The 26,116-nt window shown below is 32.8% G+C and overlaps 1 protein-coding gene across 1 annotated transcript; it reads right to left on the minus strand.

Annotated features, from left to right (window-relative positions):
- Nucleotides 1-1,727: 1,727 nt before the first annotated feature.
- On the minus strand, nucleotides 1,728-24,249 carry LOC128555106 (QRFP-like peptide receptor). The gene is made up of 9 exons (XM_053536553.1): nucleotides 23,917-24,249; nucleotides 9,939-10,343; nucleotides 8,801-8,922; nucleotides 7,223-7,344; nucleotides 6,509-6,632; nucleotides 5,241-5,443; nucleotides 4,669-4,726; nucleotides 4,133-4,332; nucleotides 1,728-3,517 (listed from the first exon to the last, which is right to left on the minus strand). Exons 1-9 carry the CDS (start codon nucleotides 24,005-24,007, stop codon nucleotides 3,355-3,357), a joined length of 1,488 nt encoding a protein of 495 aa, XP_053392528.1. The 5' UTR covers nucleotides 24,008-24,249; the 3' UTR covers nucleotides 1,728-3,354.
- Between the last annotated feature and the right edge of the window lie 1,867 nt (nucleotides 24,250-26,116).

Below are 26,116 nucleotides of genomic sequence, written 5' to 3' on the forward strand. Positions count from 1 at the left end.
TTGTTCTTTCCTTTTAAGTTAATCATATTTTGGCATTTTCTAGAAACAAAAGACTAGCAACTCAGTTTTTTTCATAAGGAGACAAAACTCAGTTTATTTTGGAATTTGTTACAAGATTACCATATTGGAAACAGGGTACAGACTTGCACCACAGTTAGAATATAGAAGAAAATAAATGAAACCAATATAACTGTCTAGTAGATATACTACATAAATAACAATGTTGGAAAAAGGTTTTTGACCGAGAGTTGGAAATAAATAGTTGGTGTAATGATAATATGAAAATTATTCAAATAGTGTAGTGCACGTTCTGTTGTATGTCATGCAAATTTGTTGATTAATGAATTCAAATAAAATTACAGTATCATAATTGCTCACTTTAAAGAATACCATCACCTTAATGGTCCTTAGCTGTATAGGTTTATAAAAACTATTATCTCATATTTGCTCTTGTAAGAGACACATATTTTCTGTCATATATTATACATATTTAACAAGCCTTACAATATTACTTACTACTCAAAATTGACATATCATATTTTCAAACTTAGATCATTGCTTGCTTAAAATAGGACATTTTATTTTCGATGTAAATTAAAGATCATAATTGTGCTATAGTAATATTTGTAACTAATTTAGAAAAAAAAAAGAACTTAAGTGTCTTGATATGACCTATTACCACACAATGAAACTTTCTTTAGAAAGTCTGGCATTAATTATGAATTTATCATGTGTCTTTACATTGATGATTGGACATTCAATTTTTGTTTTAAATCCACAATGGTAGAAAAACCTGCAAATGAATGCCTGCAGGTGCAATTATCTGTTAAATATCAAAACAAGCCTTGTGATACAACCATTTATGGCATGCATTTGTAATTTCATTAAACTAAAATTAAATATTTATATTAAATAATTAAAAAGTTTAATTGATTTATTCGTGATGGCAATGTCGGACACGTTAGTCTACTTTTATCATGACATAAATCACAGCAATTCAGAGCTCGTTAGAAGAAAAAACCAACTCGGTAAACACTTAACCACCTTTTATTGTCATTAATAATTACTCGATTTTTAACTTATATACTGTTTCTGATTTCGTGAATACAATGACCCGTTTTGAATTAGTGGTTATTATCAATACGGGTCATCCCTGGCCGATAGGTCAAAGTCGCTGACTTCAAATCACTTGCTCATCATCGATGTGGGTTCAAACCTCACTCAGGGCGTTCAAACCTTCATGTGAGGGCGTTGAAGGTTCGGTTCTACTCAGATTTCCACTCGGGATGAAATAATGCACGGAGGGCCACCTTGGGTCTTTTTAAATATATTATTTTCTAAAAAGGTCAGACCTTCAATTATCGGCGTTTTCAGAGGTTTTCTAAAATTATGAAATTTACATATCAAGTACTATATCCGGGCACATATTGTATGCAAGAACATCTTTATGATAACTTGTAAACTTTATTCGACTACTGGCCATCTCAACGGTTCCATAAGTAGCCAAAATTATCTCTGTCACATCTTAAACATTTCTCTTATATTCCTTGTCAAATTACATGGCAAAACACACTCATAGCTTGAAATCTTAAGCCTGCTTGACATCTGTAGCAATTCTTGCCTTCCCACGGGACATTTGGTATTAGACGTATCTTTGCTAAAGTATGTGTTGTCACTCTAGGGAATGGTTACTTTTCCGTCTTTGAATACCAGCATAACTTTGGTACTTAGATATATCTAAAAAAACACTACCAATGTTCACATATATAACTATATTTTTATATAGCAAGAAGGTTAACTACACGTTTGGATATTTCAACTAAGACATATATTCAACTTCTGCAAATGAAAACAAGCTATAATTACAAAATCTGTAAATAATAGAATTGTTTTCTCATGCTATAAAAATATTATATTTCAACAAGTTCAACAAAGGTAAAATCAGCAATCCGTAACTATAACAATGCTGTCAAAAGTAACAAAATGTTGGTCAGAATTATAAAAGTAATCAAACTTTGCTTTTAATAAAGAATTTGCCCTTTATAACCTCAAATAAAGTCAAGTATTTTTGTCGTAAAAACATTTTATATGATTGATTAATTTGCTGTCAACGCTTCTTCATGCCTATGGATTTTTAGGCCTTAGAAATATATCTGGTGATATGTTGACTGAACCTTTAACACGTAAAGAATGTTTCAACATTTTACATATTATGTATACTTCAATTTTTATACTTTGTCTATCAATTTCAGCGGTCGTTGGTGTATGTCATCATGCTCGTTTTATACGTTTCGGTATATGCAGGGTAAATGATTTATACAATAAATTAAAAAAGTAACAAAAACACATTTTCTATCATAACTTACTTTTTGCACAAAACAACTATTTTCTTTTAGACTGTTTTATTAGCTTACGCAATAATGAAAACATAAAGCAATAAATGAAAACCTTTATTTGGCTGCTTTCTACATTTTTTTGCTTGTCAAAACATATAAAATATTCAGTTTGACGGCCATTTTATGACAATCTTATACTTCGTACAAGAAACCTACAAAACCGGGTATAGAATTTGCTTCGTTTCCGATACTTTTACATTTTGCTTATGCTTTAAATTACAATCCGCACATCAGCCCGAGATGTAGATTTATTGCTTTTGCAAAAAAAAAAAAAAAAAAAAAAACAAAAGAAAAAATCCGAAAAAAACATTTGTTGCATTTAACTTTAATGCAGCGTAATTTCTCCTGTTTTAGCTAAGACATGCATGTCACGGGGCTAGAAATGAACATGTTTGTCTGAAAAAAAAAAGAACAACTCTGCTTTGTCGGGTCTCTGATCACACAATACTTCAATGTAATAAAGAGTTATGCTTATTAGGTCTAATAATGCTTACGTACATGGTACTTTGTCTTTTATTACAGAACTTTATTATTTTACCGTACACAAAATGTACACAAACACTTCTTTTAAATCATGTGCAGATTGGTATAAAATTATCTCATACACAATGTGAATATATTCTGTTATCTTCATTCTTAAGATTGTTTTGGATTTATCAACGTGGTTGGAAAAACATCGTATCGTCTCTTATCAAAAGTTTTGTGACTAATATATTAATAAGACAAAAACAAATTAATGTGTGAATAAACAGATTGTTTATAGCGACTTAAAATATACTATTTTAGGACGTTAAGATCAAAATATTCTTGAACAAAAAATATCTAGTTGTAAAATTATATACTAAACCAAAATTGTAGGGTTCTTCATTTAATAGTTAACAAACAAACATAATTATCTTTACAATATCTCGATTAAACAGGCTGCATTAAAGGCCATCACAGCTATGATTCAAAGCGATCAGTCTTTAAAAGTATGTGTTTGACGTATCTCGTGCGCACGGGTAAGAGATGAAGATGCTTCTTTCGTGTCTTTGTCGGTTTCACTTCCACTAGATCTATAGCTTGCTATGTCGCGTCTTTTATGACAACAATTTCTGCATGTTGATTGTTCACAGAACTGGCTGTAAAAAATCACGAACATTTACAGAAAACTAGTTGCTACAAATGGGATGAATGTAAAGTTATAAAAGCGTAAGTCAGATTATGATTATACAATCACAGTATTTGGTAAATCTAAAAAGATCCATTGTACAAATTTATCATTTAATTTAATATGTTTGAGTTTTCCGTGAAGTATAATAAAATGTGCAAAATTCCTCATGCCCACACGCCCGAAATTAACCGGAATTCTAATACATAAATATCAAATGAACCCAAGGAACCAAAGGACTAGTAAAATGTCAACGATGTTTACGAAAGGATTTGTGCGTCCACGATGCGGCGCTTAAATACTGATGAGGTGATAATAATAAAAAAAAAATAAAGAGACATATTGGAAGCGCAGACTATAACCAAGCAAAATATTAGAAGTCACGTTTTAATCGATCTGTTTATATGTAGTACATGCTTATTAATTTGCAAAATCTCTCAAGCTCCCGAGCACCGACTTTCCACTTGGGAACCCGAAGTATTCTTAACTGTAACAGTAGAAGAATCACTTTAAAGTCATTTATTTTAGTGAAATTGTAAGTTGCCATGGGTTTAGAAACAATTTTACGTACATACATGATACTTACGACGACATAGCCATAAATAGATACGGATTAATGGCACTTCCTAAATACGTTATACCCACACCAATAACTATGAGATTTTTCGCATAGTTGGCATCGATAATGTAATGGATTTTGTCTGTTACTTCTAACAGCTGGAAAACAAGATGCGGTGCCCAACTTGTTATGAACAGTACAACAGCCACAATCAAAAGTGCAACAACCTAAAATAAAGATAAGGAAAATGCATACTGTAGATTCACAATTATTATAATAGTCTTAAAATAATGTTGTAGTTAAACGTTTAGTTTTCCTAGTTATTACAATTTTTTTCTTCACATGTACATGGTAAATCTGTAACTAAGCCCCGTTCGGATCTTTAAAATACAATGTCACTTAAACTTCATGGGTCGATGGTTGCTCCGAGCTGACCGTCCGTGCCTGATTGTATAACCAAAAGGCACATTGGGTATTCTTAAAACGGTATGACTTTAAACAAAATAAAACAAAAGAATCATATTAATTCACTGTCAGTCATATTTTTATCGTACAAAACTTACCCTTCTGCGCTGGCCGACACAGTTTGATCCTTTCTGCCTTGTGCCTTTATCGCATCCACTGTATAGTAAATCAAAAGTTTCAGAGCTTTAAAATATTGTTTAAAAACATATTTTATATGAACAGATTAAAAGGCACAAGGAAATTATCAATATATATATATAGCGTTTAAAAAAGAACACTTTTGCATACACGGTGTATAGCGTTTTAAAAAAAAACACTTTTGCATACACGGTGACAATTGGTAATACCAGATTACACCAAGGCTTATTTCGAGACTGATGTAATGCAGTGGTACAGCTGTAGACTCCATGCTGAAATTTTGCGTAAAACTATTTCAAGTGTGCGTGCATATATGTTTATGTAAAATTCCCAGAAAATACTTCATGCAATCCCATTTGTAAAAAAAAATGTCTTTTTTAAATCTAAGCCCAGGTGTAACCGAATTGAACATACTAGTTCTTTGCTTTTAGATAATCATAATGTAAAATATGTTATCTAACCTTGGTAGAAACGATTACTTTTTTAGAACAACTGCAGTGTCACGTCCGTCTAAACGAACTGAAATATTTACCCAGACGTTTCTTGTAACTTCTTAGCAACATTTGTACTTTTGCACAGCACTGTACAGCTCATGGTATATGTCACAACCATAATAAGGCAGGGTATCACAAACAAAATGCCCAACATGTACATGAAATAGGCAATAACCACCGATAATGACTCGGACTGCGGCAAACATTCTATAGTCAATCTCTTCTCGTCATAGTAATGTTTCTGAAATATATTTTGAGGTAGTTACTCTCCTCTGACATAGTTATATATATATACCTGAAAAACATTTAAGATAGTTACTGACTTCTGAGTTACTACCTCTCCTAAGTAAATATTTTTTAAATATACTTATAGGAGCCAGTCGTCTCCTATCACAGAATATTTTCTAAATATATTAAAGATAATTGATTGCCTCGAATCATAGTTATTCTTTTTAATATATTTAAGGAAATTATTCCCTTCTCATCACAGTACTAAATTTCATAAAAAAAAAGATTTTGCATACATTTATGGTAACTGATGTTGTGTCAAAAATGGTAAGTCTCCTCTTATATAGTGACTTATATAGTAATTTTTCTTTAGATATATTCAAAGGTGTTATTATTCCCTTATCAAAATAATACATTTATTTCGGATATATATTTGTGACTGTCAGTCTCCTTTAATCGTTGAAATATTTCTGAAGTAAGGGAATAAATAAGAAAGCGTGTTTAAAATATTTCGAGTATACTGGTCTGACCGGGAAGGTACATACTTATCGTTACATAGCACTGTAACTATTTAGGTGTTTCAAATTATTATAGATTTTCACTGTCCAAGGAGTAACAGGTACGTGGTTTGTATATATTATCAGACTTACATAATCCATGCAGGATAATGTCATTGTATTGACTGTTTACGTGTCAACAACATGGTCATGATTCGCAGGTTATCTTTATCGTAATGCAAATGAGTAAAGGACCCGTCCGGATAAAATTTGATTCTTATGTCATGTTTTTGCGTTTTGATAAACACTTTCATGTTGAACAGCCATACTTTTGTTAGCAGGGGCTACTAAAATATCAACATTGTTTTTACGTTTGCCAAAATACTGAACTGTCTTCAAAACATTATTGTCATAAAAATAAGTACTGTGTCGAAAGGAATGTGAATTTGACAAGACTGTGAAATTGGTTATTTTAAAATTGCTCTTTAAGGCTATGCTGATGGTCTCAAAACGACAGGTAAAGTAAACATATTTCTTTTATAATTTAGATATGCTACTAATTAATTTAAAAAGTCACCAACCATCATGAAAGGCGTAGGTATCGCAAGACAAATTGACAGCACCCATGTCATTATAATAAGCTTTCGTGCTCTTCTCCATGTACATCGATACTTGACTTCCATAGGACGACATATAGCATAAAATCTGGACAAAAGAAAAGGAAAAATATATGTAAATAATATTGCTATATGTATACGGCTGATAAATTTGTAATTTACAAATATAACTCATAACTTATTAAAGTATTATTTTGCACATCTCAGCATTTTTCATTACTTTTGTCTAATGCAAGTGTATTAATGTTTGCGCATATTGTTTGTGGTTCGTTTTTAGTTCTGTTTATTTTTTGTTGGGTTTAACATCACTCAGACACTATTATAGGTCACATAGTGACGTTCAAGCTTGCGACGGTTTAGGAAACCCCAGTGCCCCTCCGGACAGTATTTCATCACTGGCGGGTCCCCTAAGTAGAACCACCGACCTTCCATTAGAAGGCTTTCTCACATTAAAGATTTCTACATCCAAAGCGAGGTCAATGATCTCAACCGTTCTGCCACGGATGCCCCTGGTTTGGGGGTCTACAAATCAGAACTACATTTTATTGATATAGCACCAAGCTTAGGCGTTCTAAGACAGTTTGTATCTACATGTTTCTAAAGTTATTTGAACCCTTTTGATGAAGCGATCTTTGTTTTAATGTTGACTTTAGTTCAAGATTTAACGTAGTTTTTTACCGTTCAAAACTGATAATAGTGTGAGTCAAAACGGTTGATACAAACGTTATATCTCTCGCATAGTAGGATAGTTTGCAGGTTATTTCAGTGAAAATGTGGCTAACTTTGAAAAATTCTGTTGCCTGAAAATACAATTCAATTAAACACATTTTGGTATGTAAACAGTAATTAGAGCTGTCACTAAAAGCGAGTAATACCAAAAGATGCCTCTTCAATATAGGTAAAGTAATATTTTTTGTCATACCCTTTGACATTTAAAAGCTCATTTTTCCTTTCTTTATTATGTGGCTACCGCGTTTTTGCAATGAACATTAAATATGTCTGATGTTTTGGCTGAATCGTATTTTCGGTAATTGTTTTCTCAAATATTTACCAAAGGTTTAAATATCGATCTGAATCCATTGTTTATCATTACCCCACTTTATGACTGTCACTGCAAGTTCATGTACAATATTGGAAGTATTGTATTTATTATTATGTTATAATGCATGACATATAAATGGATAGCTGTTTTATGCGTCTTAACAATATTATAAGGCTTATGGAATTAATAATTTGACCTTGACCCCGGAAATAGTGACCTGCACTGTACACTCTGCAAGTTATGTTGATGAGGTTACAACTGGATCTACGTTTACTAAAATTATTCCACTGGATAAGAGAAAAAGATGTTGAAGAAAGGTATTTGAAATTTGACATGTCAGTGCAGCCCCGACTATGGACCTTATGACCTTGGTAGTGCACTCTTCGTGTCGTCTGGATGATGATAATGTCATGAAAGTTCTTCCAGCGGTTAAGAAGATATGAAGCTTTTTATTATTGACCTATGCAGTAAGTGTTACCTTGCTCTTGAACTTAGTGACACAGGTCATACGCTCTGCACTTTGTCTGATGACGTAAACAAATTATTTTAGTTTTATGAAAATCTTTCGAGCGGTATAGTTGGATCGGACACGAATTAAGCTAAATGACCTTTGACCACTAAGTGTGACATCTTCCCTGTGGTTGAGGAAATACATAGCGGACACGACGTTAAGTCATTTGACCTTAACCGCCAAGTGCAACGATGTCTTAGGTCCTTTTGACATGTCTCCTTGGTGAGATATGTGTAAATTTCTTTGAATTCCCTTGAATGTAATTTGATTTTTTTTTATTTCAGCTATCGCTGTGAAGTGGATAGAAAAGGGACATTCTCCTGATATTTATCGCGGCATTATACAACCAGTAACAGTGTAAATAAAATATCAACAATTATTAAACTGTGTTGCTTAGCTGATACATGTAAACGTATATTACCAGAGAAACTATGGTACATATGTTTAAAATACAATCTTTTATGATTTGCTATTACTAAGTAACTCACAAAATAGGGAGCTGTCCTAAAATTTTAAATACCATATTCGGACACTAGTGTTCAATAAAACATATTTCGTAGAACTAAATAAATTACACAAAGCGCTTTTTAATAAATAAATAAATAGTTACTAACAAATGAAAAGACATGTTTAAATTTTGAGAAAACTTGTTCTTTATTAGGAAGCGTACCGACGTAATATTCATGTTTAGGTATGACCTTACCTTAATTGGCATACATATAAACAGCATGAGGAGACCAGAACAACACAAACTGATAACAAAACCATACGTGGGAGACCGCTGTTTCATCCATGTCAACAACCCAACGATTGTTGTTATGTTGCCTACAATGATAACAGATTGCAACAGAGTAATAATATTTGAAAACTATGACTATAAATAGAGTAAGAATTAAGACAGTTGTAAGAATAAATTGATGTTTTTAGAAAAAGGGCTATCATGGCCCTATGCCACTTACCAGACTTTTCCATAGGTCAGAATAATTGAAATAATATAAGGACTATCTCTGAAAAAAATGTATCAAAATCAGACGAACAGTTTACGAAGAGATGACGTTTGAATAGTTTTCTTTTTTTAGCTCTGTCAATAATGTTTGTGTTAGACGAAACCAAAAATCTGGGAAATGGGTCATCTAAGATGTACTGTTGACATCAATTTTTAATCATATGAAACGTCACACCGGAATAATTATTATAGATTATATAGTGAAGTTTGAGGAAGACCCAAGGCGCCCCTCCATGCACTGTTTCACCATGGTCGGCAACCTGGGTAGAACCAACGACCTGTCGTAAGTTAGCTTGATGGCTTTTTCACATGAAGAATGTAACACCCCGAGCGAAGCTCAAACCCGAATCGGTGAGGGTCAAGTGATTTGAAGTCAGTTACCTTAGCCACTCGGCCACGGAGGCCCTAGAAAAATATTCAATGTTCGTACTACAATACATGTCATGTATATACATATTACGAAAACTGCTCATGCCCAATGACAGTCTTTGAGAGATAGATTTTCAAGAAGCATTTGTATGAAATGAATTCAAATTCGAACAATCGGTTGATTGCAAAATCTCGTATTTTTGGTCTAACGGCCATAACTTGTAATTAAACAGTCTAGTTTTAGAATCATGCAAGCCAGCAGTTTCTGAAAATAAAAAGTTTAAAATGTCAATTATAAACACCTCGGTAAAAGTGATAACACCCAATAGCAGCAATACTGTTTTACAATTCAAAATAGTTTGAACACACTTGCCAGATTTATCAATATGTATAACTGTTTTGTAAAAATTACATCAGACGGACATAAATACAATACTTTTTTATATAAAAACATTTTGTAGTTTACCTGCGACACCTAGTAGAAAAATTGCAGAAAATGATGACATCACAATAATGAAGTTACTTTTGTTTACATCAGAGAGGACATTCTGCTGTTTGTCTCGTATTTTTTCAAGAACGTCAGGTGCAACGGTATAAAATAAACATACTCCTCTGCACTTACACAACAGCTTTTTGATATCATCTTTGTTTATTTTGTACACCATTGTCCATCTCCTATACAAATCAATGGTGAAGTCTTCACATTTAATATTACCGAGGACTGATGGATCAAATTCCTCAAAATATGGAGTTGGTGCCATTTCGCTGGTTTCATTATGAACAATAATTATATCAGTGTTCTCAATTGTCATATCTGTTGCAGCTTCAGTATGTTCCATGGTATAGTTATTTGGCATGTCAACATGCGTTGCTGAAAGACAAAATACATGTTTTTACGATGAATGATAGAAAGTGTCTGACCTATCCTACGTTTCTAGTGTCCTCTAACAAAGGAAGTAGAAAAACACTAAGAAGAGTGGAAATTGTGTGTATAAAATAGTTTGCAAGAGTTTGAGTAAAATCTTTTATCAAGCTGCAACATTGTGAGTATTGTTTTTAAATCGGTAATTATTGCATCTGGTTTCTATTTGTCGTATTCTTTTTTGCAGGGTTCTTTAGCCTTAACATTTAGACAGATTGTTATTTTTTTGCCTCGAACAAAACATTATATTCATTAAGCTGGTGGTATGCAGATGTGTTGACATAATGTCTGGGAAAAAGTAATCTGAGTAACGACAACTGGATTTGTTCTTTATGTAAAGGAGGGCAGTTTGTTAACTATTACATATTTATAGGGATATCTAAACGCTCACAGACATTTAATTATAAGAAAACGGTTAATGCATTAACACTTGTGGCAATTTGGTGATCAGAACTGCCATATCAGAGACGGATCAATGATTCTTTGATAACAGGGGCGGGTTCGTCACAGGGGTCAGTGAATATACTGAAAATAAAATGTGTATTTATCTCGACTGTCTACAATTAGAATTTGATGTTAATTTTGAAATATTTACATTCCCCCTATTCTTTTCCGTTGAAAATTATGACGTTCATTTCGTATGAACAGCAAAAGGAAAGGCGCGAAAATTACGTCATTGCTGCTTAGTGATAACCGACCGCTGTTTTGACGACGTCCGCGTATAGTCAGGGAGAACGTTCCTTAGATGACGTCGAAGTTGTTCCGTCTGGTGAACAGAATGGCCGGGAAGCTGATTTTAATGTTAAATGCCACAAACTATGTGCAAATTATAATTTTATCTTGTTTACAAATGGAAAGGAAATATAATGTAAATAAGAAATGAAACTATTTTTTTCGGTGTTCATGCGAAATGAACGACTGAATAGGATGTGCAAATTAAATATGAATTGCTAGCGCGATTCATGGATTTGCAGAATCTACTCTGTCGTTCATTTCGCATGAACACCGAAAAAAATCATTTTATTTCTAAAATATTTTCTGCATTCCTTGCTAATTAATTATATATCTATAGCATTACATTTAAAAGCGAGACATCCGAAAATTTTGCGAAAATGAATTGTTTCTTGAACTCCTTCTTCCGTAAAGTTTTACATTTTTAACGTATTCTTTTCGACATTCTATGACATAAATATATGTAAACATCTAAATGAAATTCTAAAACAAATACATACTGACGTTGTATCTACGCAGTAATTACTTATATACTATTTAAATGTACTTGTCTTCAAATGTGCAAATGAACAAATGTTTTAAGACATAAAGTCGCATAGAAATGCTGAAAATGTTTTCAAATATGAATTCTGTTATCAAACGAAGAGTTGAATATTAAGATATTTTTCACAGTTGATCTAATTAGTTCTGACAAATAAACATTATTTATGTGATACCTTCGTGAAGATTAAAACATTAGGTTGATATAATTACTTCCACGCAGTTACAGGAAGAGATTTTACTCTACATTGACAGCATTTTGGCATAAAATACTTCAATAAATTTCATTATTTTCAGTACCTTTGATAAACATGGCTATAAACTTTTCCAAATTTGAAAGGGACATGCCTCAATATTCAGGAGCGGTTTTCGAAGTTTAGTGAAATGAAATTAATTACGGTGTTCATGCGAAATGAACGACAGAATAGGATTGGGAAATCGATGAATCGCGCTAGCGATTCATGTTTAACTTTGCCGATCCTGTTTTGTCGTTCATTTCGAACAAAAACTCATTTCTTATATTTACATTATATTTCCTTTCCATTTGTAAACACAATTATATTATAAATTACACACATTTTATTCAAAAACGGAACAACCGCGACGTCATCTAAGGAACGTTCTCTATGAATTTACGCGGGTGTCGTCAAAACACCGGCCCGTTATCATTAAGCAGTGATGACGTAACTTTCGCGCATTTCCTTTTGCTGTTCATAATAAATGAACGTCATAATTTTCAATGTAAAAGAATAGGGCGAATGTAAATATTATAAATTGAAAGAGAAAAATGGAGCAGCGCTCCTGAATAATGAACGAATCATGCATAGAATTCTTAACACATATAATCATGTTAGTGCTACTTTATTTTTAACAGTCACAAATAATGAAACTATCTCTCTAGACTGAGGACGATTGGTTACAAATTTGAACGAACCTTAACACTAAAACTTATCTCAATTTCAGTTACAATAATATGATTGCAACGAAACAAACGTAGAAACCATTCAGTCTTTCACTGACAGCGTCTCGGAATACATTAGTTAATACATTTTCTTCGTTTCATCTATAGTCAGCGGTTTTAGCAAAGTTCTACCTCACCGATTATGGGAGTACTTTTAGACAAATGGACATCACCTAACGGGTAACTAGTAATCAGTTTGCCAAGATTGGGCTTTGTATTTGCATTTATAACTATAATTAACAGCTTTATTGTTATTAAAAGTACGTTGTACATATCCTTAAAGTGATTTACCCACAATCCGTAATTTGTTATATATTATTTTTGATACCTTTCAAGAAGACAATTTCTCTTATATACCTAATTAATCATTAATTATTATTTAGAATTAGTTCAATCATTCAAAGAATATTACTCCAAATGTGTATGCAGTTTAATACACCAGCCCTTCAAAAATTTGGCTCTTTGGCATGTTGCACAATATAATTACTTCATGTTTTTTCTGGAAAGTTGCATTTATGCCGATTTTGATCAGAATGTAAAGTGAGTCCCTCATCCTAGTTTAAACGTCTGTTTTACGATTTTACTGTTACAATATTTTGGACAAGAATATGAAGTAAGCTATTTACTTCCACACATTTCAACTTGAAAATACGAAACAACTTGTATTACCCAAAACGGTCAATGTAAAATAATTCGTGACGCTAAACACATTCTCTGTATTCCGTTCAAGAAAAATATCTATACAACGTCTCAAGTCACCAGTGTGCTGCTTCACGTTGAATGTTCTCGAGTAAGTGTTGTTCAATTGATTAAAGTTATTACTTCGACAGCTCAGTCACGTGTCAAGAACCGTTAATATGCAAGTTGCAAGTCAAAGTTAATGTAAACATATAGACTAAGAACAATCTTTTCCTTTCTACTTTTAGTTATAAAAATTCGATGAACCACGAAGATGTCCTTATCCATGATTCCTTACAATATGGGATGTTTTTTTTTTGTTTTTGTTTCTTGTGGGCATATATTTTATTCCACAAATCACATAAATATAATAACATACAAGCTCTATGGCTTTTGAAAAGACTACATTAACAATGTTTTTTATGGATCTACTTAAAATATCATAACCCTACATACTACCACTTATTAATTTTTTTTATATAAAGACAGCTAAATTTCTATATGAACGTCATTCTCCAATCTTAGGCGGAGTACCATATTAATAAGTATTCTAATGGGTAATTAACCATAAAAGGTACTGGCTGAATAGAGCTCAATGCAAGCACCCATCAGACTGCACCATATTCTAAGGGGTGTTTACCAAAAAAGGTACTGGCTGTATAGAGATCAATGCAAATAACCATCTGACTGCACCATATTCTAAGGGGTATTTACCTAAAAAGTTACTAGCTGAATAGAGATCAATGCAAATAAGCATCAGACTGCACCATATTCTAAGGGGTATTTACCAAAAAAGTACTAGCTGAATAGAAATCAATGCAAATAACCATCAGACTGCACCATATTCTAAGGGGTATTTACCAAAAAAGGTACTGGCTGAATAGAGATCAATGCAAATAACCATCAGACTACACCATATTCTAAGGGGTATTTACCAAAAACGGCACTGGCTGAATAGACATCAATGCAAATAACCATCAGACTGCACCATATTCTAAGGGGTATTTAACAAAAAAAAAGGTACTGGCTGAATAGAGATCAATGCAAACGCCCATCAGATTGCACCATGCTGGACGCTGTTGGCTCCACACCCGCAACCAGTGGGATGGTTAATCATAATTGACTGATATCAATAATCTTAAGGAATAAAAAATATATCTGACTTTCAAAGGAAATGGACCTATGAATAAAAAACAGCAACGTAAAGGCTTGGTAAAACGTCGATCATGACTGCACTGCAAGCAAGTGCATCAAACGTTTCTGTTGTTAAGAATGTATGAAGAAGCAAGGTAATACGACTTTCACCAATTTGACACTGTCTGACTTTCAAAGGATATGGAACCACCAATGAAATTAACCATTAAACGTATGGGATTGGTTTTAATTAAAAAATGTGATTACGATGAAAGTAGCTTCTAAATTTGCTTTGACGGTATCAAGTAATTTCTCTTGATTAGAAGCCATGATAAAAACAAACCACTGGTTTTTTCCCCAGTTTTAAACAAAACACACTGTAATAGAATAATTTCTAAGAACACAATGTTGTGCAATTACAAAACTTGTTGGAAAATTCGGTCGTTTTAATTGTTTTTAAAATTGTAATTAAGTCTCCAGTAAACATCATATAAAACTAGAAACAGAAAGTTCCGAGCCAGGAACAAATTATAATGTGATCTTTTAGCCTCAAGTCGTGAAAGACAATAAAGGTCTAGAGATAAGGCCATTTAAACGAAGAAAAGTGTTAACGTTATAGTACAAATTAAATATTCAATTCAATAACAAACTTACATTTATGCACACATCCTTAATATAATTATAATGAAGGCATATTAATAAAATCTTATGTTCTGATTTTGCTGAGGCTACTTGCGTAGTTTCCTGCTTGGATATTATGTGAATATTTTTACGTAAATTTAAAGCCTCTAGCATGGTACATTTTTATCTTATGACTGCCCTTCTGTTGCCATTGCGTGTGTTAGGGATTCACCTGGCGGGGATAACTTTTATTTACATCATCGTGTAATTTTGGAGCATGATGGGCGTATGTGCACCATAAACCGGTTTAAATATTCTAAGGGGGTGGTTTTGCGACTGACCGTTCTAAGGCGGTGCCCCCTCCTTTATTTGTTCGTTTTGTCCGCGTGTGTTTGCTTTGTCGTTCGAGATATTTTTACTGCCACGGCGTTATTAAGAGTGATATATGTTAGTATTATTGTGTGTCATGCTTAATGATAACATCGAAATTTTGTTAAACATTTTTTAAATTATTTATTTCCTCTACAGTCTTTTAGAATACAACTTTGCATACTTGTAAAAAGGTGCACTAAGACGGCAAACAAGATCCTTAAAGCCGCTAGAAAATAACTTATATGACAAAGTCATATAGCTGATGTGAACGGCAGCTTTCTTTCGAACGAGGGATTTATATATAAGATATATATCTTCAGTGATTTCTGCGTTCGAAAATATATTTCAATATATCTTCATAACTTGCTGGCTATTGTTTTTTTCATTTCGTCCATATTTATATACTCGCATGTTCAACATTGTATTTAGCTTTAACAATTAATACGATAGCATGACAATTCAGTCCCAAGAATAATGCGTTTGTTAAGAAAAGTAACTGGCTAGTAAGTATCTAGTTCTTATTACTGATTTTTTGTTGTTGATTTCATGTCGCACCGACAAAATTATACAAGAGCCATGTTACACATGGCTAATCCCCACGCCAGGCATATCATAATTGAAGGCTAAAGTTCCTTGCAAGTTAGTGTCTGAAAGTATTAATTTTGGGGAAAGCTTTGAAGAACCGTTTAGTTGTGGTCCGCATCAGGGGTTTTAAGATGTGGAAGAAAGAATAAGTCAGTAGTGAGGTGGTTTACTGCTAAATTTTATTAATTTTCATGAACAGTATAGCTATGATGTTTTTCTATATGGCTACTGTAAAAAGAAGGAATGAAAAGCTAACAGGGAACAAGAGTGCCAGAACGTCAAAGCAAATTTCTTTACTCTAGCAGCTGTATTTGCAAATGGAATGTTAATTTTTTGGTTGTTTAGTAATCATTGTAAGTGTTCTGTTTTTTAAAGTCCACAAAAAACTCCTTAACAGGTAGAGATACCTTATATATAATAAAATACACCTAAAATTGGAGAGTAACATCTATGTTGTACCACAGAAAAGTGGTCTTGTTTTTTCCCTAGGGCCAATTATAAAAATGTTACAATATAAGTTATTTATAGTAACAACTAAGGGAAGTTAATCTTTAAAAAAAAAAATGCAAGTCCACACAAAAATCTTTATCAGGTAGAGATTGGTCAAAATACAACTCAAAATTGGATTTAGCACGCTTGTTGTACTACAGAAAAGTGGTCTCGATTTTTCCCTACAACTAGTAATGAAAAAGTTACAATAAAAGCTATTTAAAGTAACAATAAAGGGAAATAATCCTAAAGAAGGGAACTGCGCATGACACTTCGTCTCATGATGGTGTATAATTGTGCCAAGTTACATCAAAATCCCTCCATGCATGAAGAAGAAATGCTTCGGACAAAGTCATTCTTGTATCTGACCTTTGGCCTCTAAGTGTGACCTTGACCTTAGGCCTAGTGACCTGGATCTTGCGCATGACACTCCGTCTCGTGGTGGTAAACATTTGTGCCAAGTTATATCAAAATCCCTCTATGCATGAAGAAGAAATGCTCCGGACAAGGTTTTTATTCTTGTATCCTTTGACCTCTAAGTGTGACCTTGACATTCGACCTAGGGACCTGGTTCTTGCACACGACACTCCGCCTCGTGGTGGTAAACATTTGTGCCAAGACATATCAAAATCCCTCCATGCATGAAGAAGGTATGCTCCGGACAAATTTTTTTAAGAAAATATGATAAAGAGGAATAACTCAAAAAAATAGGCAAGATAGAGTTATTGTTCTTGCACACTGCACTTCCTCCTAATGTGTTCTATCAGTGTATGAAGTTTGAAGAAAATCCCTCCAGTACTTCTGGAGTTATGCTCCGGACAAATTTTTTAAGAAAATATGATAAAGGGGAATAACTCAAAAAATAGGCAAGGTAGAGTTATTGTTCTTGACACTGCACTTCCTCCCAATGTGTTCTATCAGTGTATGAAGTTTGAAGAAAATCCCTCCAGTACTTTTGGAGTTATGCTCCGGACAATGATCGTTGCGGACGCACGGACGGACGGACGGACGGACGCACGGACGGAGAGCATTCGCCTTTGGTGGGGGGATAAAAATGTGGCAACCTTCCAGCTCTGGTGGTGGGGGAAGACTCCAGTTGTCCCTCTATGCATTATTTCATCACGGACCGGCTCCTGGGTATAACCACCGACCTTCTTTAAAGCCAGACGGATGGCTGCCTCACACGGAGAGCTCAACTCCCCGAGTAAGGCTCGAACCCACATAAGTGAGGGGCAAGTGATTCGAAGTCAGCGATTAACCACTCGGTCGCGGAGGCCCCTCTTTATATTGAATATACTTTAAATGGTCTCATTGTTTGAAAAGGTTATTTACTTGAATGATAAAACAATATTCAGTCAGTTATATATATCTTTCAATTTTCAGATGAATAGAAGTGCATAAAACGGGAGACAAAGAAGACTTATATGAAGTAATTTCCTGAGAAGAGCCAATTTTATGGCTACAGCACAAGGCCTAGATTGAAAATGCGACAGTTTCATCATTATTAGAAAGGTTTATATCTGATACTGAAAACAGATTCGTCTAAATGTTTGACGATTTTATACAGTAATTGTGTCAAAAGTAAATGCATTGAATTATTGTGTGCACAACGTTTGTGAACATTTTAGAAGAAAAGATAAGCACCCTTAACACCATTTTGTGGGTTCAATTTGTATCATGTCACCACACATATGCTACGAATGAGTGACATTTCATACATTACAAGAACGAAACCAACCGTTAACTTCTTCAAGTATTAGGTATAAAGCTAATCTAATGCGAGTCTTTGATCATAAGTTACATGGATGATAGTGACTGCTGACTTCATTCAAGTATTACATTTAAAGCTAATGCTTGTGATCATTATTTCATTAACGACGGTTGTATGCTTGTGATCGTGATACTTTTTCATCAACCAAAGTGGCTTCTTTTTGGATTCAAGTCATTTGATTAAATCTAATCTAATGCTTGTGATCGTGATAATTTTTCATCAAACAAAGTGGCTGCTATTTGGATTCAAGTGCTATATTTAAAGCTAAACTAATGCTTGTGTTCGTGATATTTTTTCATCAACCAAAGTGGCTGCTATTTGAATTTAAGTGCTTTGTTTATATCTAATCTAATGCTTGTGATAATAATGTTTTTTTTTTCTTATGAATAAAAGTCACTGCTATTTGGGTACAAGTATTTGGTTTAAAGCTAATCGAAAGAAAATTACTGCTATTTGGATTCAAGTACTTTGTTTAAAGCAATTCTAATGTTTTTTATAACAATTATTATTCATGAACAGAAGAGACTGCTAATATGGATTCAAGAATATGATCTAAAGCTAATCTTATGTTTGCGGCTATTGCTATAATGTTATGTTTCAATCGGTCCCCTCAGACTACTTCTACATCTTGTTTGAAGGCGGTCAATCACATCTGAGCAAAATCTTATAACCTTTTTGCAGTTTTCTTATATTCTGTAAGAGATTTATTTAAGGAACAAAAATACTCATTTCATTAAGTTAGATCTCTACTTGAAAAGTATACTTTTCATGATATTTTGTAATTATCTCCCTTTAATATAAATGTATTTAAAAGGTGGAATTGTTATAGTCTAAGATTTAATAAATTTTCTAGTATTACATTTACATTTAATAAATATTGGAATATTTCAATTACTTGAAACAAAGGGCAGGTTTTGAAACAGCATGTAGGTTTGGAAATCATATGTTTGGTTGCGCAACCAAGATAGACAAAGGAAGGAAATAATAATTTTCAGATTTTGAAAATATCATGAAAATCGACGAATTTTATTTTCTAGATCTGATCAATCTTTGTATGGAATACTATCTCAAGTGCTAATCTTTATACATGTACGACTTCCAATCACACAATCTACGCACTAGAAAGCCAAACATATTTATATTCGTCTTAATTTTCTGTCTCACACACGCAAATAACTCGTTTGTAGGAACCTCCTTGACATATATCTAACACATGTTGCTGCCCCATGAGATATTAGATATAGGAAATGTAACCAAAACAGACAAAGGGACAATATGCTGTCAAACAAATAAATTCTGCAAAAGTGTTTTTTTAAGTTCTTCTTAAATGTTCAACCTTTACTGACCCCTTTATGTAATTCATGTCTGCGCATGCTCAACTTCTGGAAATACTTTAGCGCCACATGTTAAGGTTTTGCAGAATAAATTTATATCTTGTGCTGAACACTTGTCGTGTTTTTGATTACTTTGTTGTATGACTGCACTTGATTGATTTTACAGAAATATTCACAATAACAATAGAACACCACATACAGATTACATGTTATTCAATATGTCTCTAAGGCTGATAAAAGGAACATTTTTGTTTGGAAGATACCGTTTAGTTTAACTGCCAAATGTCTGCCTTTATTACTAGAGGTATCCCTGTGTCAACTGTGGTTGATGGCTGTAACATCAAGTGTTGTTTTTTCATTCATGGTACTTAACTGTAACTACGAAGGCGAAGGTAAAAGCTTATTCTTAGAAATTGTTTTAAAACAAATGACAATTCAAGAACAAATTTCTCCTGATCTTGATTTTGTAGAAAAATATATTGTATCTGTTTTCTTAAATGTTATAATTTCATTTCGAAAAAGTCTTTCTGACATAACATTTAGCTATTCTAGTTTCCACTTTTCTCTATTTTGTTTGAAACAAGACATGACTAAATCTAAATGACGCTATGCAGATGTGCTGACGTTATTTCTGTCTAGGACAAAACGATAAGAGTAACAACAAATTGTAATCTGTACTATACTGTACTATATGTAAAGGACATTTTGTCAAATCGGACATATTTGTAAGGAAATCAAGTCTGAATAACAATGCTAAAAGAGATTGTTATTTCATCAAAAAAAAAAACAACCTTTCTGGTTTGTATAGTTTTCACAATTTTATGATCAATCAGGACTTCCATATCAATAAAAATTCCTAGATTAGAGTTGAAGGGATGGGGATAGCCAATACGCCCATGTTCTGTTTCCAGAAAGGAATTAAAAAGTCGTACGTCAAATAGTGTAACAAAAATATTACATATTACTTGCGAAAATAGACGTTCATAAAAACTTAAAAATTGAAAAATAGTGTACACTTTTAATTCTATACTCAAAGATAGAGATCAGTGAGTGAATGTTAGTATTTGTTTCATTTCAACTATCCAGCTAGTATACTGCAACATAGCTCGATCAGTCGGGTAAAATGCATTTAACAATTGGATATAAGCAAATTATGTTGTGAGTTTGAATCCTCATGATGATTTTTTAAGATTTTTTTTTTCGTTTTTCTTATTCGTTTTCATTTTTGTTCCCATAATTTCGTTTCTTTCTTTGATGGTTCACTGTGGGGAATCACATGACCTAAATAATCTCTAAACCAAAATAACTTTATGAATAATATGGGATAATATTGAATCAACTTTTGCTGTAAATCTCAAATACAGCCTATCATATGGCTACATAGATGTATCCTAAAACTATATAGACTTCAAGTACAATCACCTTCTGATTATCTGAAACACTTCAAGAAACTGATACTTCTTATTTTCCTTAATGTTTGTAATTACAGGATATCTATCATTATTGTCAACTACATAATAATTTAACAACTTTCATTAGTCATATGTTAGACTATGTTTAAATTTCATATCTTATCATGGTAGGAAATTTATTCATGTTCTTCAAAATATAACTTTTGTTTAGAGATTATTTTGACCATGTGATTCCCCACAGTGGGTTTGTATGTCTCTGTATAACATAATAAATGTTATGTTCTTTTTCCGCATAAGTGCATGCATCTTTATGTGATGCTAAACCTTTCTCATCTGCCATACCGGCTTTAGATATTTTTCTGGCGTGTGTTTCTTCATGTGCACTGTGACACTCTCAGACAAACAACTTTGTCTTCTGTGATTTATTAGACATTTATTTCATTTCAATTTCTTTATTGCGATATGTCTGGTGAATTAAACTGGCTACTAATAGGTTTTAATCAAGCATGTATGGCTCAATTATGTAATGTAATACATTTTATTTGGTGTAATTTAGAAGGGACGACCAAATTCAATGTGTGTTAGAAATACTGTTCAACAACCGTGTTTTATTTGTGTCGTCTAGCTAATTTCTCTAAGGTATATTAAAGAAATAAGATGTAGTCCCCGGGCCATGAAATTGACGGCAACATCTACGTGATATATTGCCGCCATTGACCGTTCCGAGGCGGTGATCTGCTTTGTTCTTTCTTCGTATATCTTTGTGTCTGTTTGTTATATGTTATTATTATTGGATCCGTCTTTGTCAATATGTTCATATGCTAAGGCGGTATATATATATTATACATTTACATATACCCCTATTTTCATGTGAATGTTCCTGTTGGCATTTGTGCTTGTCTTTTATAACTTTGTTTGAAGTTTAACTTAGCTGTGACTTAATTATTGTTTCCCCTTTAAAGACATGCAAAAACAATTTTCCAAGGAAATGTCAATACAGTCATATATACCGAAACTACGCAAATGTTCGGAATTTATCCTATTAAACATGTTAATTATCTTTAAATGATGTGCTTACAAAATGTTGTCATTGTGCCGTACATAGAAGACATTAGGAAACAAACTGCTAAAAGCAATTATTCCTACATATCATGAATATGTTCTAGAAACAGACCTCCAGAGCTGTAATTATTAACATGGGAATAACTTAATTGAACTTCTGTGTAATGTAGCAAGTTGACAATCTTCTTTGTAATTTGTACATGATTTTTTTTGCAGTAACGTCTTATTATGAACATTATTTTTACTATGATCTTCATATTCTGTATTTTCACAATATAAGCTAGGATCTAAGAGACATATCGTGTCATTTTTTCCGGAAAACGAAACTTGTAAAAAACCTCAAATGCTCCTTTCATTATGTTATTTATTATAATATACTTTTGACATTTTGTGAATGAAGTGTAATCTCACACCATCAGAAGGCCGAAAGCTGTCTACAAACAAATTTAATGATTACAATATATGCGGCTAAATTTCTTTACGTTTTACATAAAAAATTAACTTAGTGACTACAAAATGTTTAATTGTACAAACTTGAAAACTCCCTAAATCTAAATAATCTGATATTTTTACTTTTTATTACCAAAAGTTACTCTCTGAATTTCAAAACGATTGATAAAAACACGTAGACGTATGCCTTTAGCTCTTATGGTACAAAACATTTCAATTTCTATTAGATCGATATGATTGCACCCAGACAGTTAGACGGAATAGTTCACTCTTTAATGACAGCGGTTGGGAATAAATTCTTCATTATTTATAGCGGTTTGAACAAAGCGTTAAGTTTCTTCTTGGACGAATTCTAGTGAACTTCCAAAAAATTCGATTTCAACTAAACTGTGTAAGCTGAAACTAGAGTATTAATTTTGCATAAAAGGTGGAATTTTGCTATCACTCGTATCACCCAAATCTTTATTGTTATGAAAAGTAAGCTGTGCATATCTTAAATATATAATTCAGGCAATCCACATGGCTAAAATTTCATTCACTAAATATAGTTGTGTTTCATACACTTTATGTTTACTGTCCGAATTATTTATCATCTAATATACAGAACAAGTTCAATCATTTACAGGGCATTACTTTTTAGGTTTGCAATTTTGTAATATAGAACGTTTTAAGCGTTTTATGATAAATTACAGTCATATTGTAAAAAGGTTTATATTTCATATGAAATGTTCACATATATGTACTTTTAAAGTCTCATAAGAAATTAAATGTTTAACACATTCCCTCCATTCTATTAATGTGTATAACTGAAAAGTGTGTTAGTTATAAGTTAATACTAAATCTGTTCTATTTTGAATTGATTTTAAAGATGAAATTCTTCATTTTCAAGTTAAAATTCTAGAATATGCTTACGTTCCTACTTAGTTTACATAAACAGAAACGGCAATAATTGTTAATACAAATACATGTAACAGTGTTAAGAATGAAATAAATAAATTCATTTTGCATCTATGCAAATTACAGTGTTTTATTTAAAGATGGTCAATGTTCATCTTTCATAAAATATGTTATAATTAGATATATATTTAAATCTAGAAAATTCTTATCATTTTTTAAAACTTTGCTAATTAATTGAACTAACTGTATGTAGAGCTGCAATAATAATAACTTATAATAATAATACATATTTCTTTTAGTGGCAATACTACATAATACTTGGTTATACAGTAAAGTCTTTGAATCGGACACAAAGTACTTTTTCATTATCTATAGAAAGGTTCTTGTGTACTAACTGTTTGTTATTACAAATGTGTATTTAGGTATAACACACCTTTTAAATAAAGATCAAACTTATTTTAAAAAAAATCAGACAAGACATTACCTTCATAAATCCCGAAGTGAAAACACAGAACACTGATAATGATTATCCAACTAGTCCAAGAATATCCAGGACCGGTTGCCCGCAAAGACATTCTTCGAATTTGGTTTTACAAAAATGTATGATATTTACAGCGTCCAAAGTCACCGCTGTTTTGCTTCACGCTGAATGTTCGCTAGACAGTGTTATTCAGTGGCTAAAGCCAATATTCAACCTCTCTCTTAAACTGCAGTATTCAAATTAGAAAAATGTAAAAACAACACTTAATTTTTCTTCCTTCCAATCCAGTTAGTTATGACAATTTCATGAACAATAAAATATTGCTTCACTGTTCCAACGATTCCTTACATATTAATGAACTGGGATGGTAAAGTATGATTGACTGATCCTGGAAAACACTTAATTATATGTGGCTCTCGTAGGATATTGACCAGTAATGAGAAGCTGCCAATAAACGTGAAGGATCACTGTGGTTAGTTGTTGCATTAAAATTTTGTCATGATTTGGTCATAAAAGTATAAATCCATTAACTTCTTTCATAACATTAGAGAACTTCACTTCAGCTTTTCGAAATGCTATTTTGTCAAGGAATTGCCCCTCAAGAAATAACAATTGATGTTCCGCAAAAACTGCATCTCAGAACTGAAGTTTTCTTCTATTTAGTTTATACATAATTTATTTTAGGTCGATTGTGAAGCAAGTTCTACAACTTATATTAATCACTCTCGACACCTCATTCCTGATGGAAGAGGCTAGTATCCCTTTTAATGCTGAGCGCCAAGCAAGGGAGCTAATGGTACCATTTTTCACGTCTTTGATATGACGTGGACGGGGATCAAATACACGACCTCCCGCACTCTTCTATTTAAAAGTAATATACAGTGAAATATTGAAAATATCATTAAGTGCTTTATTCAGTTCATTACGGAACTTGATGTTTTCCGTGGGAAAGTCAACTATTGGACCATATACATGTATCTGAAAATTACTGAAAAGGCACTTGCAGCATCTGCGGGTTCGTAATTAACCTAAAGAAATCAAGACGTCAATTTCCGTTTAAATTTGCCGGTTGCATACGTATGTCGAAATTCTTTTTATCAAACTAGCTAAATACTATGGGATTATCATTTTTTGGCGTATTTTAGGATGACCCATTTTTAAAGTGTGTAACCATGGTTACAACATCTATGCTCTGAGCTTTACAGCCTTGGAATCACCATCACAGTCAACAACATCTTATTGAGATGAAATAAATATACGTAAATTTAAGGGTAAACATGAGAAAGTTTGCTTAGTGTCCAGTAATAGCTAGTACTGCGAAAAAGCAATATTCAAAGAAGGGTGTTCTTACAGATTTTATGTGGCTCAACTACGCATGTTATAGATATCCGCAAGTTCGTGGCACTGAGTAATAGCCTAGGATATTTTCGTTCTTATGATACCACACACACGAGGCTACTAACTTGCAAGATGGCAGCCCGGAGATTGGGCTGCTCACAAAACTTGAACAATTCCTCCACTAACATTGTATTTTATACATATAAAAATATGAGAAAAAAAAAACACAACAAAATACAAGATTCCAAGTTAAAATTTTGTAAACATAATAATCTAATAATCCCTATCTGAATTACTTTTCTACATCGCCACAGCTTTGCCATAGCCTTAATTTAAAACTTGGCAGTTTCTTCGATTCTTTAGATAATGAGCATTAGTATTTTTACATTCAATTTCATTTCCTATATATTACCTATAAAGACATGGCATACGTTCTTACACGCAGCTAGATAACTTATTTCATTCAAATATTTAGACGAGGCAGTACATCTTTACTACTTGGATATTTTACAACAGACTTATTTTTGCGAGATGATGCGTATATTTTCCATTACTGATTTTACATTTTTTTCGACTGAAATGCATGAGTAGTCGGAAACAGCTTTGAAGGGTATTTTTTCTGTTCTAGGCACCAATACGCTGTTAAGGAAGTGGATCCGTAATGGTATTTGGCTATTTACGCGTGATTTTCTTTGACATATTTCCGTTTAAACATTCTCCGGGCGTAAACATGACTTTCCATAAAAGTGCCAAATTGCAAAATTTCCGATGTTTATTTCGGATCTATTAACTTAAATGACAAGTGACATAAAGATGCGCTGCTAGATTGGACCCCTGGTAATAATTGTCAAGTAGTTTATATTCT

The sequence above is a fragment of the Mercenaria mercenaria genome, chromosome 2 (assembly GCF_021730395.1).
Source record: "Mercenaria mercenaria strain notata chromosome 2, MADL_Memer_1, whole genome shotgun sequence".
Lineage (NCBI taxonomy): Eukaryota > Metazoa > Mollusca > Bivalvia > Venerida > Veneridae > Mercenaria > Mercenaria mercenaria.